Consider the following 18,251-nt stretch of genomic DNA (forward strand, 5'->3'; position numbering starts at 1 on the left):
GACATTCTCAGCACTGGCATCTATAAAGACCCCCGGTTTGTGTGGTTGTCATCTTTTCTTGCTTTCCTGCTGCTGTCATGGCCCTGCTGAGAGTGTCTTCCTACCGTAAGCTGTTTGAGGAGGAGCGGTGGAGCCAGGCTGCAGGACGCTGTGGAGTCCAGGCCCGCTTCACTGCCAGGTCAGTACTTATAGATCTGAAAGCTTACACATGTGATGTTTTAAACCCTAGATTATGAGCATATAGCAATCAGCATAGAATAGCTATTTTGGCATTTCAGAGGATTTCTACATATAAACTCACAGTTAGAGCAGGATTTCATCTTCATTCAAAATGTTTTGCTATGATTCTCAGAGAATTAATTTATGGTTCACACTTCAAACTAAGAGTAGAAGTTGTTGTTGTTATTATATGTGACCCTGGGCCACAAAACCAGTCATAAGGGGCAATTTTTTTTATTGATTTATACATGATACTGAGTAAATAAGCTTTCCATTGATGTATGTTTTTTTTAGGATAGGACAATATTTGGATACAACTATTTGAAAATCTGGAATCTGAGGGTGCAAAAAATCTAAATATTGAGAAAATCGCCTTAAAAGTTGTCCAAATTAAGTTCTTAACAATGCATATTACTAATCAAAAATTAAGATTTGATATTTGCGGTAGGAAATTGACAAAATATCTTCATGGAACATGCTCGTTACTTAATATCCTAATGATGTTGGCATGAAAGAAAAATGTATAATTTTGAGCCATACAATGTATTTTGGCTATTGCTGCAAATACACCCGTGCAACTTATGGCTGGTTTTGTGGTCCAGGGTCACATACGGAAAAGTTATGGGTTAATAGTTTTTTTTTTTTTAGGTTTTAAAAAAAAGTCTCTTACATTCACCAATGCTGTATTTATTTCATAATAAAAAAACTGCAATATTGTAAAATATTACAATGTAAAGTTACTGTTTTCTATTTTAATATTGTAAATTGTAACTTATTTCTGTGATGGCAAAACTGAACTTTCAGCAGTCATTGCTACAGTCTTCACTGTTCCACAATTCTTCAAAAACTAGTACTCTAAACATTTGAATGGTAGTGTATACAGTATGTATTGTAAACTATATAGGAATAAATAAAAAAAACATGTTCGAGATTTACTTCTTTGGATATGATATTTACCTACTGATTGTACCAGAATAATTAGATCATGAAACAAATGGCTCTTGAAAAAAGGTTATCTTATAAAACTACAGGAGGAAAATCATCGTTTCTTCTACTTTTTTTTTTTTTGGGCAATCAGGAATGCACATCCATCCAAAATCCTAAACTGAATAATGTAGACAGTAACTTCCCTCTTTATTCTTACTTTGAATTCTAAATAAACTACATAAACATGTTATTAGTTAAGGTCTTTTGTGCTTCAGTATTTCCTCTTTTTCTTCAGTATTGTTTGCTTATGCTTGCATAAAAAATAAACAGGCCATTGCAGACATCGGAAAGCTTTCAGTGTGTTTGACAGGGGTGGAGCTTCAGTGCGTGAATGTCCCGAGTTGGATTTTACTGCAGCTCGTGCCCTAAACAAGGAGGGTGTGGCTCGATTTGTCTATGAACGCTCTGTCATTGCTGCCCTCAACGATCGTCTGGCCGGCTTTATCGACGTGGTGAGCCATATGAAAATTTTCATATCATACACACCCAAGGTTCTGCGGGGTAACAACCTACTGTGCTCATGCTGAATCTAATGGGTTCCCTGTGTGTGGCCCTAATATCATATTTCCATGATGTTTAATGGGGTCAGTCATTTGCCTGAGGGTGTGAGGAAAATCATATTAAGGCCATGAAGATGCTGCAGTCACAGTGTCCTCTACTGTGTGGTAGAATATGATACAACAGCTCTCAAATTGCTCTTATACGTTACATGTCCTCTACTTTTGTGACTATTGTAGGTTCGGTGTCTAGAAGAGGAGAATGAATCTCTGGAGGCTGAGATTATTGAACTGGAGGAAAGGCTGGGGTCAGAGCAGATTTCCACCACCACCGTCAGCATCAGCGGACCTGTGGACTTCAGTCTGGAGGCTGTGATAGAGAGGCTACGGAAAGAGAAGGTACCTCTCAGAAACTCCGGCCTGGGTGGTGCTGAATATTTATGCCTCACTTGATGAAATTAAATTGATAAGTCGTGTGTTTTCTCCTCAAATGTCATAGTTTCTTTAACACTTGATCTATTTTATTGGTTCTTTCATTGCTGCTGTCCTGTCATTTCCCTTAGGAGGAGATTTTATGCAACACGGAGGAGCTGAAGGGTGAGCTGCGGCGTCTGCAGATGAAATGCGATCAGGTGGTTGAGCACAAGAGACTCATCCAGCAAGAGCGAGAAGATGTTTCTGTGGTAATGCCATGAATACTGCAGATGTTATTTGATATGTGGTGTATATACAGGCCCCAAAAAGTATTTGGACACTTTCGCCACATTTAAAGTTGAATTTCACTGCTTTTGATACATTATAATATCAAACCAACTGTTTGAAGAAATGATACATAGGCTTTTCTCAGAACTAACATTTTTACTTTCACTTTTCTTGTTATTTTTGCTATTTATTTATTTTTAGACCAAGCTCCAAGATCATTTTTAGTGGATGTGTCAGTTTCCCATTTCACACAGAATAAATCACATTGCTGTATATAGTATATTACTGGTATATTTGACTCAATGGACACATTAACTAAGTTTGACAAACATAACATATCCAGTACGGTTTTATTTTTATTTACTATTATTATTATTACTATCATTATTAGCATTTTAATTTTAGTTTAAGTTTGTTATTTTGTAGAGCTTTTGTCTGTTTGTTGTCTGTTTGTCTTTTATTTCTGTTTACCTTTACCTTATTTTATCTAATTTTTTGTCATTTGAGTACTTTATTTATTATTTTTGATCTTATTTTTTTTTTTTTACTTTAAGCTTTTTATTTAATATTTTATTTTATTTTAGTTCAGTTACCAAAAATGGTTTAAAATGGTCTTGGTTTAAGTTAACAATAACAACACATTCAATCAAAATGCCCACATACATTTAATCTTAATTATGTATAATTAATTGATTTTAAAGTAAATGTCATATGCCTGATTTGATATTTATTATCCGATGCAATCAAATTCATACACTGAGTGTGGCAGTGTGGCTTAAGTGTCCAAATACCTTTTGGATGCCACTTTGCAATTTTGAACGAGACGACATTTAACCTTTTTATTTTTTTATCCAAAGCAACTTAATATAGAAAAATGCACTTCTTGCAGGGCAGTAACACTTCTTGCGGTAACCTTATTCACTATGCCACACCTTCCCACCAGATTCAAATCTATGCATTAATATGCCAGGATACAGGATTTTAAATGAATTTTTTGTGATATTTTTGCAAAGTTCTACACTTTCCCCACCACTAGATGGCAATGTTAGCCTGTGTTGTGGGTGGGGTGAGGCGTTCTGACTCCAGTGGAAGTGTGTGAAAGTCCCTGGAGTGGCACAGCACAGCTGCTGCTCCCAGATCCGCTCTGGAGAGTCCTGATTACAGGCCCTGCTGACTCCCGGCCAGCGGCCACTCTGAAACCCGAGCTTCTTTCTGTAGAAACCACTCCGTCACCCCACAGATGTCAGAGCACATCTCCAGTAAAAGAGCAGATGTGGGAAAGCTTTCACCATGCCTAATAATTCACTCATTCAGCCTCTCATATCTCCTAGATGCAACAGAGCAGGGCTTAGCTCTCCGGCTGGGCTGAGAGGAGAAAGGAGGGTTGGAGGGAAAGAATAAAACGGGAAGAGAACCGAAGAGGATAATATACTGTAGAAGTGGGGTTGCAGCTGTATAAATAATGTACTTTAGGGACATTAACGTGCATTTTTTGTATCTTCATTAGTTTGAATTCACTACTCTGGTGTTAACTGGCATTTTAAAGAAGCGATGATAGAGAGTAAATAAAAAGAAAATGGCACGAGAAAGCATAATTTTAAGCATCTAGCTGGAATGCGTCCACCATAGTGAAGTTCAGCCCTTCGGCGATGTGGACTAGAGGAAGCAAATCGGCATCGAAACGCTGTCTAGACTCTCTCCAGTACTGGGCTTGTGTTCACGCTGAGATAACGGGAACAGCGGCCACTGTGCCAATTCTGGGCTCCAGGGAAGCGTGTGTGTGCAATGCGCTTCCTCTGCCGCCCAGACCCACCGTCACACTGCAGCATTCACATGCAAATGCTTTCATTCTGAGTAATTGAATTCATCGCCAATTAATCAGGCACTTAAGATACCCAGATGAGCCGAATAAAGCGCAGCTTTGTCTGAACGTTGACTGTCGGGCTGTGTATGTGGATCTCTTCTTTCCTGCATTGCAGTCTTTGCTGGGGCAAAACCTGGTGGCACTGATGATGCTCACGATAGAAGATGTTGAGGGTAAGTGCTTGGTGTTTGAATTGACCTTTATTTCTGTCGCCCCGCTCAGGAGGTGGATGCAATTACCACTGACTGCCTGGCCCTTCGAGAGCAAGTGGCCATCTATGAGGAGCAGCTGGCCGCCATGGAGAGGCAGCACGAAACGGTAAGGCCATGCAGAATATTGCGTCAATAACACTTCTTCTTGTTACCTCTTAGTTGTGATCAGGAAAGGCAACTTTACCTTAGACCTCTGAATTCTTGGAATGGTCTTCTGGGGGTTTCGCCATTTAAAGTGTCTCCTCTGATTCTAAGGGGAACAGGTTTTGCGGAATGGAGACTGACAGGAAACATGGTCCCTCAAAACATAGAATGAAAGAATATAGTATATGGGGAGTCTGTGGGTACTCAAGTGCTGGAAACAGAGAAATATCCGTTGACCTCCCTCTGGGACGTGCGGCATAACTCACAGTTCAGGCGTATGAAATGAAAACAGAAGTTCTTCTTGTTTTATTAACTGCTATTATTATCTTGATACATCTGCTGCTCTCTCATTATTCAGGTTGAGGAGAACAAGCTGAGACTTGGACTCAATCTCCTTTTCATGAACACTTCATCAGGCTCAGATTAATGAACGGCTGCCCTTTCTCGCACGGGCAGATATTATTACCTGAGGAGTAACCGAAAGTCATAATGTTGTTTTGTCCACAGAGGCTGGAGAAATTGTGTGAGCCCAGGACTCCGGATGAAGGTTCTTCTACTGGATCCCTGCAGTTCCCCTCCTTTGATATCACTCCAGCCATCATGGACATCAAGGAGTATTATGGCACATTAGTTGAGAGCCTCAAGGTGAATTACACACAGAGCCATAGACTCTGTCAATGACTATTGACACTGTGAGGACAAGTTAAATTGACAGCTTTTCTAGCAAATACACTGCTGTTTTTTTTTACACTGCTCTAAATTTATTCAGCAAGGATGCACTTTATTAATTAAAAGTGACAGTAAAGACCGTGAGAATGTTAATAAATGAATGCTGTTCCTTTGAACGTTTAATTCATCAAAGAATCATGAAAAAAAAAGTGTCATGGTTTCCACAAAAATATTAAGAAGCACAGCTGTTTTCAATGATAATAATATGAAAGGTTTCTTAGACACCAAATCAGCATTATTAGAAAGATTTATGAAAGATCATGTGGACTGAATACTGGAGTAATGGCTGCTGGAGTGAGATGGTCCTCACTGCAGAACATAAGATCCAGGGGCTGTGGTTGGATCTAGATCCAACAACTCCCACCTTACATATACCTAAACCTACCCGTCTCCACCCCCTGATCCCTAAACCCACCCATCCCCACCCCTAAACCTACCATCTCCAACCCCGCCCCCTGGATCTTTGTTCTGCAGTGAGGGGCTACTGGCTGGAGTTGCCATCACAACAAATTACATTTTAAAATAGAAAACACTTATTTAAAGATGTAAAAATGTTTAACAATTTTGTCCTGTAATTTTTTTTACTTTTGATCAAATAAATGCTGCCTTGACTTCTTTCAAAGAGGCATATAAATACTTAGAGTAAGGCAGTTACAAGTAAACAAAACCAGGCCTAAATGTGTTATTGTTTTTAAAGCACTTAAATTAAGTAATTAGTTTAAAAATATATTATTTGAGCTGTATAATATATATTTATATTGTACTTAAGTTTTGCAGTGAGACTATTATTTTGTTTTATTCTGTCAGTTATTTAATAATTATTTTTTTGTGGTAATCAACATTTTCACATTCTGTTAGTTGAGTTTTTATAAACTTGAAACATTCCTTTTAAAGGATTGGTTCACCAAAAAAGTGCTTTATTCCGTTGCACAGAAAAGGAGAAGTTTAGCATAATGCTCATGCTGCTCTTTTTCATATTACGAAAGTGAATGGGGATGGACACTATCAAGCACTGCAAAAATATCTAGAAGGATTAAAAAGCCCCATATGCCTTGCAAATGATGACAGAATCATCCTTTTGGGTGAACTAACCTCTTAACACATCTCAGTGTGTCTGGTATGCTTGTTTTTCCTTCCTCTTTCATACTTTACTTCAGGGGACAGTTTTGTTTGACAGAGAACTCTGTCCACATCTAGCACAGAGCACCATTGTCCCATCTGTGTCGTTTGAGCAGTGAGGGCTCTCTAAAGGTCATCCTACAGCACCAGTGCCCTTTAACCCCATTTGCCCCAAGAGTGGCTGCTCTCGACCAGGGTCACAGTAGCAATCAGAGCTCTGGAGCCCTTCCCAGGCTTCTGTGCAGAATGAGTCTGGAGAGGAGAAGAGAGCACTTCTACAAGAAGACACTGGAGAGCCTCTATAGGCTATTAGAGACTTCTAGTGTGTGTTTGTGTGGGTGTGAGATAAGCAGGCCAAGAACAACTCCTGCTCTTGTGCCAAAAGTTGTACATACAAAAAACCAGCTCGTGCATGCACAGGCACATCCTTTACCACCCTTCTCTGTTTTCATTTGCTCTGCTTTTCTATTCATTGCTCTCTCTCTCTCTCTCTCTCAGGTGGTCTCAGAACCAAAAACTAGTGCTTTGTTTCATTAGCTCCGCACAAGGTCCAATTGTTTCGCTCACAATTGATATTGATTGGGATTTGGGGGGAACAGTAATTGGAGGCTGATTTTTGACTGGTTGCACCTGCTCACCTGATGGGCCTTCATTTGCTCGTCTTTCTTCTGGGAATAATCAGTGATTCATCTTCACTGCAGTCTGCAGAACTTTAATGGATGGCAACTCTTCTTCAGAGATGGAAAAAACTTAAAGCTGTGTTAACCTTTCCTGCTTTTCAGTTTGAGTTCAGAGCCTCGAGCGCTGCTGCCATTGATGCCGCAGAAAAGGAGGAGGAGCAGCAGCTGGCTAAGTTGACTGGAGGGAAAGTGAAGGACGTTTCCAAAGAGACTGACATGAATGTCCTCAAGAACTTGGTGAGTGAGTTTACCTTCAACGACACACTTCTGCTTCAGTGACACAGCTCTGAACCATCAAAAGACTCTCCAGGGCTCCAGACAAAAAACTAAACTCTTGGACAATAATTTAAATTTTAGTCATCTTTGGTGGCAATCTACAAAACTTAGTTTTAGTTTAGGCAGATATTGTCTCATTAGACTGCACACCACGGTTTCCTCCATCAAATAATGAACACCTTCTGATTTATGAACAAATGATTCTTATGAACCAGTGCAGAATGGTATTCAACTTGCGTGTGAGTTAGCAGATTGAATTAGACTCACTTAGTGAATCCATCAGGGCTGTGTTTCCCAAAAGCATCGTAAGCCTAAGTTGACCGTAGCTCCATTGGTTTCAATGGGTCTATGATGTACTTAAAGGAACACGCCACTAATTTTGAAAATAGGCTCATTTTCCAACTCCCCATGAGTTCCGGCATAATAATCAAGGAACTTTGCTGCTGTACCATAGGTGCAGCAGGCGCAAGGATATTACGGAATGAGAGTATATATATATATATATATATATATATATATATATATATATATATATATATATATATATATATGTATATATGTATATGTTTTCCATATCATTTTAACTGGGGACTATTTTCAGGTGCTGCGTAATATCATTGCGCATGCTGAAGAGTCAAGTTTTAAATAGGAAAAATATTTAAACTGATGCTAACGGTCTAATCAGATTCAATGATCTATGCTAAGCTGCGCTAAAAGTGCTACCCCCAGACCCGGAGATCGGCTGAATGGATTCGAAAACGGTAAAACTCAACTGTTTAACTCTTTGGGAGTTGGAAAATGAGCCTATTTTCAAAAATAGTGGCGTGTTCCTTTTAAGCTTACGATGCTTTTGGGAAATGCACCCCAGAACAGTTACTGAGCTGTTATTATTATTCATGATTCTAAGCGGACTGTGAACTATTTATTGTAATGAAAAATATTTTAATTACAATAAATAAATAAAAAATACAACAAAAATAGTTTTGTTGTTATAAATTAAATATGCTAAAAGTGCCATTGAGTAAGTGATATTTCACCTCTAGAAAAAGTGCAACTTTCAAACACAAATTTCACTCTTTCTTTTTAAAACTATGGTGTTTCTGCCAACTTTACACTGTCTTCATCAGACAAGTAGGCTGAAATGTCACTGTTTTTGAAGAAATAATGATTAAATATAAAATATTTTTTTATAATTTATATATTTTATACAAAAAGGCAGAAATATTTGTACAAAGCAGAAACATTTATGTGTCACAAAAACAGTCAGGATCAGTCAGGTTTGAGTTGCACTGAAAGGTAACCAAATGCTGCTGACGAACCATTTTAACTATTCTGTAAAATAAAGTAATTTAGCTCTTAAATGTTTAATTTTAGGAGACAGACTCCCTAGTGAGTCTGTTATTATGCAAACAAAAACGAGCCTTTGAGGGATAGAGGTAGTTGTGCATATTTGTCTTGCTGTTTTGTGCTCTTGTAATCTCTGTGGTCACAGAACAATAATTTAAGGGATTTGGCCCTACATTCAAATGCGGTTGTGACTCTCAAACCTGTGTGGTGTGTACATGGCCACAGCTTAACTCAAATGATTGACCTGAACACCCACCACTTCAACAGCTCTGCATCAGACGTGAGTTCCTGTGTTAGCCCTAATGCTGAAAATCAGCGTTTAGGAGAGCGGGCAAAAGCTGAGGAGTTTTTGTGGGGGATGGTGTTTCTCAATGCAGCATCCTCAGTCAGACTGACAGCTGAGGAATAAAGTAAGAGAACTCCTGCTGCCCGGAGAGTTTATTCTGAGAGACAGGACCAGGAGCTTGTGATGAGTGTATCGTCTCTAACAGTGTTTATCTCGCTCACTGTCTTCCATTATGAACAATACATTTCACAGTCTGCCGACGCACTCTCTCCCCCAATCATAAACTTCATAAACTTCACGCATTCCTGCAGTGCCTCGGGAGACAGCAAATCGCACTGAGCCGTAGTAATAAAATCTAACCTGTCAGCCTCCCTCACTGACAGGAAGCGAAACTTTAGGTTGAAAAAAAAGAGGCAGGGAAGAAAAAGTGACAAAAGGGAAATCATTCAGGATTCATGTTTGAAATGATTAGGAGCCATTCGCTGCTTCAGTTTACATTTTGAAGAGCAAGAAAATCGTTGGTCAGCCGCAACTGACACCTTTACATTTGAGATAACAAACAGGGCGATTTGGTTCTAATTATTGTGGTTGTGGTCGTTGCCCCTCTCTTAAAATAAACCGGCCGTCTTCAAGCACACTGCTCACTCTCATAACACAGGATCCTGTTCTCTGATCAGTGATGGACAGTCTTGCTTCCTGCTCTCATACTACATTCTCTATGTATTTTCTCTCTTCATTTCTCTCCTATCTGTTGTGTTTCTTAGCTTGTGTCAGAAACCTTTGCAGGATGCCTTCCTACCTTGGAGGCATGTCTGAATCCAGTGTTTATATAACATCCTGTCTACTAAATTCCCTTCAACTGGTCAGTTTTTGAAAGCAGTATAGATGACTTCTAATAATTATTCAAAGAATAATGACTTCTGCAGCCGATGATCCCATTTCTGCTGGGAAATATGTATTGTCAAGAAATATTCAGTATTTATGAAACTCATTTGAATTCATGCGTGTTGTCTTAGAAGCTTCTTTGAAGGGTCAGTGAGAATTAAGAGTGTCCAGGATAAAGAAAAGGCAAATATCTTTTAAAATACTCATTTAAAACATGTGCTAATTTCTTAGAAATGTGCTCTGTATGTATTAGTTTTATATGGATTTGAAAAAATGTTCTTAATAAAATATATATTTAAAAAAATAAAGCAAGTAAAAATTAAAACGCATTAACACATTTTCCATACACCTTGAAGTGAATGTACACATCGTAATCATTATTTTCAAAAATGTTTTCAGTGTATTTTTTAAAAAGTAAAAATGCTTTATTTTATTTGAACCTTTTACAAATATTATTAATTCATAAATAGTAGTTTTTTGGAGGGTTGGACCACATGACATTTTAAAACCTGAGCTAACCTTGGCTTGGTGTCAAATTAACTGATATTTTAAGAGATGTATTGACCTTGGCACATTTGTAATGAGGCTTTAATATCAGGATTTTTCTTTTTTTATTCCATGCCCCAGAAAATTATCATAATAAATTCTAATTTAAAAAAATATTAATCAGAGCAGAATTCAAATCATTAAATATTTAAATGACATGTTTAATGTAGTTTGAAGTAAATTAATAAATCAAGATGATTTTTTTCTGACTGGTCAGCGGGCAGATGTCTTTGGTTTCGGACACATCCCTAATATACTTGTCGCCCTATCTCTCCTGCCATTAAAGATGGATACTAGTGATCTTGTTGCTCTCTGAGACAGTTTGCCTAAACAAACTGTTGGTGGTGAAATCAGGTCTTGTTTAGCTGTACATTATAGCAGAGACATGGCTAATTTTCTCTAGTGGGGGGGGGAGAAGGGCCAGACCGCCTTACTCTCATTCGAGACCCAGACCAGAGTAACAACCATTTTCATCGGTTGACGTATCATCAGCTTGTTAATAACAGAGCTCGGAGCCTCCCATGATCTACCTGAAAGAGAGACAAGAGCGTGCAATCTCCATCCATCTCTGACAGCTGACTGTTTAACTTACCTGATTACAGTAATTACTCACAGCAGGGCAGCTCGTGCACAGAGGTGTGGCTGACATTTCTCTGCATTGTGTTTGTTGATGGGTGAATATGCAACATGAAACGTCAACTGTTTTCAGACATGTTCCCACAATTGCTAGTTTAAGACAAAAAGAACCATTAATTACAACAAAATGTTATGTTAAGCTCAGCTGTGTGTTGTCATACATTGTGGATCTGCATCAGTTTATGTTTATGCACAGCAAAAGTCTTTGTTTTGACACTTGCATTCATTTTTTGTTGAATTATTTACCATTTCCCTCATTGTAAAGTCATTTAAAACTATGAAATTACACAAAAGATAACAAATTGATGATAAAAAGTTAAACAAATATAACTTTCTTGTATTTTAGCTTTATATTATCCACCCTTTGTCTAGATTATAGCTCTGTACACTCTGGCCAACTTCATGGGGTGCTTTTTATAGAGTGTTGACGGAGCTCCCAATATATGCTGGATGCTTGTTAGCTCTGGTGTAGCCAACTATCTCATCCATTATTTATTTTATACATTTTTAATAAATAAAAATGCATGCATCAGTTTATAATTTTAAGTATTTAGATCACACACACATACATTCAGTCAGGTGTGTCCAAACATTTACTGGTGCTGTATATGTGTGATTGTAGATTGCAGAGCTGCAGAAAGAGGTGGCAGAGCTGGAGAAGCGTGGAGATGAGTTGGAGGCTGAAATAGAAGCCAGGAAAGCCAAATACCTGGAGGAAATAGAGAAACTGGAGGTACACTCACTGTTCATATTCTACTGCAGCAGTTCTCAGTATCTCACCATTGTGCTGTCTATGTTCAGAATTACATTTGTCAGCTGGAGGAGGAGGGGGCTGATCTTCAGTTCCAGATGAAGGATCAGAGTGGGGATTATGAAGAACTGCTGAATCAGAAGATGAATCTAGACATAGAGATTGCTGCTTACAGGTAATGCATGTTATGAGAGTCATTACTGCTGCTGTGTAAAGGCAAGCATTGCTATTATTATTGCTCATACATCAACATGATACACTAACATTCAAAAATTTGGGGTCAGTGAAATTTTTTAATATTTTGGTAAAAAGTCTCATGCTCATCAAAGCTGCTTTTTATTTGATCAATAATATGGTAAAAAGAGAAAATAGTTTTCTATCTTAATGCATTTTAAAATGTCATTTATTCCTGTAACGCAAAGCTACATTTTTTGCAGTTATTACTCCAGTCTTCAGTGTCTTTCTGAAATCATTCTAATATGCTGATTTGGTGATCAAGAATTGTATTATATTGTTGAAAACAATGTGCTGCCTAATATTTTTGTGGAAACCATGATATTTTTTTTCAGGATTCTTTGATGAATACAAAAGTTTAAAGAGCAGCATTTATTTGAAATGGAACCTTTGCATGACAATGTCTTTATTCTAACTTTTTAAAAATATTAATATTTAAAATAAAAATAAAATACTGACCCTAAACCTTTGAACGGTTGTGTAAATCAAGTTGGCCACCAGGTTTGCACACATCCCAGGAGGGATTTTGTCCTACTTTTCTTTGCAGATCCTCTCCAAGTTATTAAGGTTTCGAGGCTGACATTTGGCAACGAGAACCTTCAGCTCCCTCCACAGATTTTCTATTGGATGAAGGTCTGGAGACTGGCTAGGCCACTCCAGGACCTTAATGTGCTTCTTCTTGATCCACTCCTTTGTTGCCTTGGCCGTGTGTTTTGGGTCATTGTCATGCTGGAATACCCATCCACGACCCATTTTCAATGCCCTTGCTGGCTTCAATGCCCTGGCCCTGATAGTACATGGCCCCGTCCATCATCCCTTTGATGTTGTGCAGTTGTCCTGTCCCTTTAGCAGAAAAACACCCCTAAAGCATAATGTTTCCACCTCCATGTTTGACGGTGGGGATGGTGTTCTTGGGGTCATAAGCAGCATTCCTCCTCCTCCAAACACGGCGAGTTGAGTTGATGCCAAAAAGCTCGATTTTGGTCTCATCTGACCACAACGCTTTCACCCAGTTCTCCTCTGAATCATTGGCAAACTTCAGACGGGCCTGTACATGTGCTTTCTTGAGCAGGGGGACCTTGCAGGATTTCAGTCCTTCACGGCGTAGTGTGTTACCAATTGTTTCTTGGTGACTATGGTCCCAGCTGCCTTGAGATCACTGACAAGATCCTCCCGTGTAGTTCTGGGCTGATTCCTCACCGTTCTCATATTCATTGAAACTCTACGAGGTGAGATCTTACATTGAGCCCCAGACCGAGGGAAATTGACGGTTATTTTGCGTTTCTTCCATTTGTAAATAATCGCACCAACTGTTGTCATCTTCTCACCAAGCTGCTTGGCGATAGTCTTGTAGCCCATTCCAGCCTTGTGTAGGTCTAGAATCTTGTCCCTGACATCCTTGGACAGCTCTTTGGTCTTGGCCACGGTGGAGAGTTTGGAATCTGATTGATTGATTGCTTCTGTGGACAGGTTGTCTTTTATACAGGTAACAAACTGAGATTAGGAGCACTCCCTTTAAGAGAGGGCTCCTAATCTCAGCTCCTTACCTGTATAAAAGACACCTGGGAGGCAGAAATCTTGCTGAATGATAGGGGATCAAATACTTATTTGACTCATTAAAATGCAAATCACTTTTTTGAAATGCGTTTTTCTCTCACTGTTCAAATAAACCTACCATTAAAATGATAGAAAATAATTTCTTAGTCAGTGGGCAAACGTACAAAATCAGCAGGGGATCAAATTATTTTTTTTCCCACTGTAGCTATTACAGTTACAAGTGATCAGACTTTTTACCCAGTAGACTGTAAAACCGACAAATCAAAATATCATATGTTATAGCCCCCCCCCCCCCCCCCCCCCCCCCACACACACAGAGGAAAGTACTACTTCCAGTTTCCTTATAAAAAGTAAGTCTGCTTTAACTTTTTTTTTTTTTAGAATTTCCTCATCACAGCAGAATAAATTGATACAATCTATATATACTTTATAGAATATAATAATGTATAGTTTGATTAATATGGTTTATTATGAAAATAATAGAGCAAAGACAAAATAAATAGATTAATAAAAACAAAATATAAATAAAATATCAAAAATAAAAATCTCTCTTTAAAAAAATTGTTTTTATAATTTAAAGAATATATGTGTGTTGAATTATGTCATTGCACTGCAGGGTAAATGAGTGACACCGTGCATGATGAAGACATACCTAAGAATAATGCCCTCATTCCTGAGGCCAACATGGGTCACAGGAAGCGCATCCCCTTACAGTTGCAGAAACATTAAGTAATTTCCTGCTTTCCTTAACGGTTTTTTTTTTTTTTCATGGCATCACCGGATTGGGAATACTCCCCGTCTCCACTGATGTATGTGGCATGACGCATCCACCACATAACCTTAATCCTTTGAAATGCCCTAAAATAGAGCTTCCTGCCCCTAGAGGTTAAGGAAGTGACCAGTTTACAAACAATAGCTCGTTAAAATGGACAGAAAAAGACGGTTTTGTATTAGTCGAAAGGCCAGGCTGCTGATGCCTTCTGGCCTTTGCAATAAGATATACAAATTTTTCTCAGTATACTAGTTTCATATTACTGCTGCTTTCTCATCCTTGATGAATAAGAGATGAAGGCTTGGCTTGTATGTTCTTGCAGATTTTAGAGAGCTGTCTGCTCCACAAACCCCTAATGGCACTGTGCTGCCATCTCCATTGCCATTTGGCTTGTGAAAACTCCCAAATGTAGTTTTTGCCAGATGCCAGTTGTCGACGTGTATCTCTGATGCCACATTCAGCATCATTATTAGTTTAAAATGACATAGACTCTACACCATTTATCCAAGCATCTGGTGTCGCTTAAGGATTGTTGCTTAAGATTATCCTTTGTTTTGTGCTACATTGAACCCTGTGAGAACGAGATTGGGGTTGTTATAGTTGCCCTAACTCTTCACTAGTGCAGATGAAATTTAGATTTATAATTTCTCTTTCTAGGGTGTTCAGTATCCGATGCCTCGGGCTAACCTTTGTGTCAAATAAAAGCAGATTGAGTTTTTTTTTTTTTTTTCCTGCAGGGGTTTGGTTGAAGAAGAGGAGGAGAGACTGAGCTGCCTGTAAGATGCAAGAAGAGGTGATGCTCTCCTCTGGACTGAAGCAGACACAAAGAAACACTAAAACCACATACAATTCAACCCTTAACAGCAAGTCTCACAAATCAGTAAAGTAAAGAAAACAGCTGTCAGACACACTTAACCTTCTGAGCAGATGTAAACCTTCACTGACAGATGAACCACAGGGAGTTCGTGCAAGCTCATTGATAACGGGTCAGTGGCAGGTAACCTCGGGTCTTCAAGAAACACTGAATCTGTGCAGCGGTGGGAGTGTGTTGAGAGTGATGGGGGATTTTCAGCACTGTAATCTTCTATTTGTAGTTTCATAGACCCTGTCACTGAGACACATACATTGGGGGGGATCATTTGTCTTGTCTTTTTTTTTTTTTTTTTTTTTTTTTGACTGCTTTAGTCTGACTGAAATTGCACCGGCCCGGTTTTGTAGTTCGGATTTATGAGACTTATGTAATGAAATTGTTGCTCGATTTCATCAACCTTATATCCACGCTACCAGTGTATCCAGTCCTTCAAATATTCAGTTACATATTGTGTCATGTATACATGGACAGAAAAGAAAATGTAGCTCGACTACCCAAAATTATGCAAAAAGAAGTTGGATATAAACTTACTGACAGACACTTAGTTAGAAAAGAATTGTCTTCAATGTAAAATTCTTTGACTTATTGGACATATAGCCTGTCTCTTATCAACTGCAGCTCGTTTTAATTTGAAAATACTGACTCTTCGATGCTACAACTTACAACATTTAAATAAATATTTGCCTTTGAAATCAATCAGTCTTTTTCCTCATATTTCTAAACTCTAAGTTCAGTACATTTCACTTTTATGAGAGTGTTATGTGCCGACATGGACTTGAAAGAGACCACAATCGTCCTTCTGTCAGTCAAGTGCCATATTATTTCACCACCTTTTGAAGTCTTGAAATGGAGCACTGTGGAGTTTTACCCAGCGAGCCCTTCAATCTTCATACTGACACTCACTTGTAAGCGCCCTGCGCTATTAACCCCATCAGAGGCTTGTTATCTGTGCATTTAAGATGAAAAATGCAGCTAATAATGGATTAGATAAGATTATCCAGGACCTGTGAATTCCTGTTGAACTGAAGCCCATCCGTAAGGCCTGCTGAACTGACCTGTGCAGCCAAACTGACTCCTTTAATTCGGTGGATATGAAACATGGGCAGCAGGAGAGGAAGTCGCTCTGTCTTTGGGCCCTTTTTTTCACTGCTGAGGTACTTAGTCATTCTTGTTGCCTAAGGGCACCAGATCACCCTGAACCCCCCCACTCACCCAGCCCAAAGCCTTCTGGGTGCTTGTGATGATACTTCACAAGGGACCCTGGGCCTGGTCCGCTGGCCTGTGGGGATTTTGGTTTGCTTCTGCCCTTTCCTGAGGTTTGACAATGGAAGAGGGGAGGGGAGGATCTGACATCAGCAGGGGGGAGCAAAAGGCCATGTGGGAATATTTGGTAGGTCATTTTTTTTTTACTCCATGCTTATTGTCTGTCTTTCTGTTTTGCATCTTTTTTCCAGCTTTTTTTCTGTCTCTAATGTGATGAATATTGTGTTCTCATTTCTTGCTAATTTGTTTACTGCGTGCTGATGTACCTCAAATTAAATTTGATCAGTTAACACATTTCTTAAACACGGGTAATGCATTTTTAAATCAATTTGCGCTACATTGTTAATTTCGTAGGGATGGTTTGTGAGTCATTTACAATTTCGTAATTTCAATTTTCTCTATTTGAAAAATGTGTCAAGACTGAAAACAACTGATTAGAACAAAAACAACTCATTAAAACAAGAACTGGATGATTTTGCTGATGATGGCAGGGTTGGACATGATGTATTGGTATGGGAGTTTGAGCCCTCGTTTTGACCCCCCCCCCAGTGGACCCTTATGGGACGTTTGAGGGGCTATTAACCCCTTGTAGACCAGCAGTGACATTGAGAGGTCAGAGGCCGGTCTTCCTTTTAGCTTTTAGACCTTGACAACTTGGCATTAGGGGTCAGTCATGAAAGCTGAGGTTTGGGTCAGCGGTCAGTGACACCCCTGGCCTTTTAATCCTGATGAGAAGTGAAAATGGAGGCAGAGATAGATGGAGAGACATCTATGAATAACAAAGATTAAACGCCAGCTCTTAATCTTCACTAATACTAACGCTTATCAAAGTTTACACACCTGAGTTTGGTTGGACAGTGTTATTGCTACCCACAGGTCCAGCCTTTGTGCAAGCATGCATGAATACACTGGCATTAATAAGAAGGCTTAGAGTGAGAATGATGGGGTTAGTCGCACCCATGTCAGATAACAAAAAATAAATTAAAAATAAGGAATTATATTTTGCACAAATGAAGCCATTATTCTCATTAATGCAAATACAATATCATAGTAATATGGCATTTTTACAGACATACTACAGTGATAATATATACATATTTAATTAGAGATAGATGAATGTATTTATATATAATATTAAATATTTAAACTATTTTACATATAATTTTACATTTTAATAATATATTTTTATTTACATAATATTTAGTATAGTTTAATAGACATTTGATTTTTATATCAAGTTTTAGACGATGTATAACAAAATGTCATAATGAAAAACAAATCCTAATGGTACTAAAATGAATGTCTTTCTTTTGATTTTGGTGTGAAATGAGACCAAAGGTTTTGTGGGATTTACCCAAAGAGTCAAATAATGTCATTTGCTAAACAAGCAGCTTTCCACACATGGTACAGGGAAAGTTCACATGAAAAATGGACATCCAACTATGTATAAAGTAGTCATTGGCAATACCTTATGATATTTGAGCCAAACAGAACATGCGGTTTCATTCTTGAAAAATTGGATTAGGAATTCAAAGTAATGTTCACAGGAGAGCAGCACGTATGATTCAATCCAGCGATCACCTCTTGATGGACACTCTTAGACATTTTATCCCAACCTGACCGACTGAACAAATAAACCAAGTCCCTTTGAAAGAGAAAACTAATTTTTAAGGT

The 18,251-nt window shown here is 38.5% G+C and overlaps 1 protein-coding gene across 1 annotated transcript; it reads left to right on the forward strand.

The window, feature by feature from the left end:
* Nucleotides 1-77: 77 nt before the first annotated feature.
* On the forward strand, nt 78-16,009 carry vimr2 (vimentin-related 2; the record flags this gene model as incomplete). Its single annotated transcript, XM_079390402.1, has 10 exons — nt 78-178; nt 1,517-1,658; nt 1,944-2,102; nt 2,267-2,386; nt 4,492-4,587; nt 5,133-5,270; nt 7,256-7,390; nt 11,752-11,862; nt 11,931-12,055; nt 15,181-16,009. 10 exons carry the CDS (start codon nt 78-80, stop codon nt 15,221-15,223), a joined length of 1,170 nt encoding a protein of 389 aa, XP_079246528.1. The 3' UTR covers nt 15,224-16,009.
* Between the last annotated feature and the right edge of the window lie 2,242 nt (nt 16,010-18,251).

Source organism: Barbus barbus (assembly GCF_936440315.1).
Source record: "Barbus barbus genome assembly, chromosome: 33".
Lineage (NCBI taxonomy): Eukaryota > Metazoa > Chordata > Actinopteri > Cypriniformes > Cyprinidae > Barbus > Barbus barbus.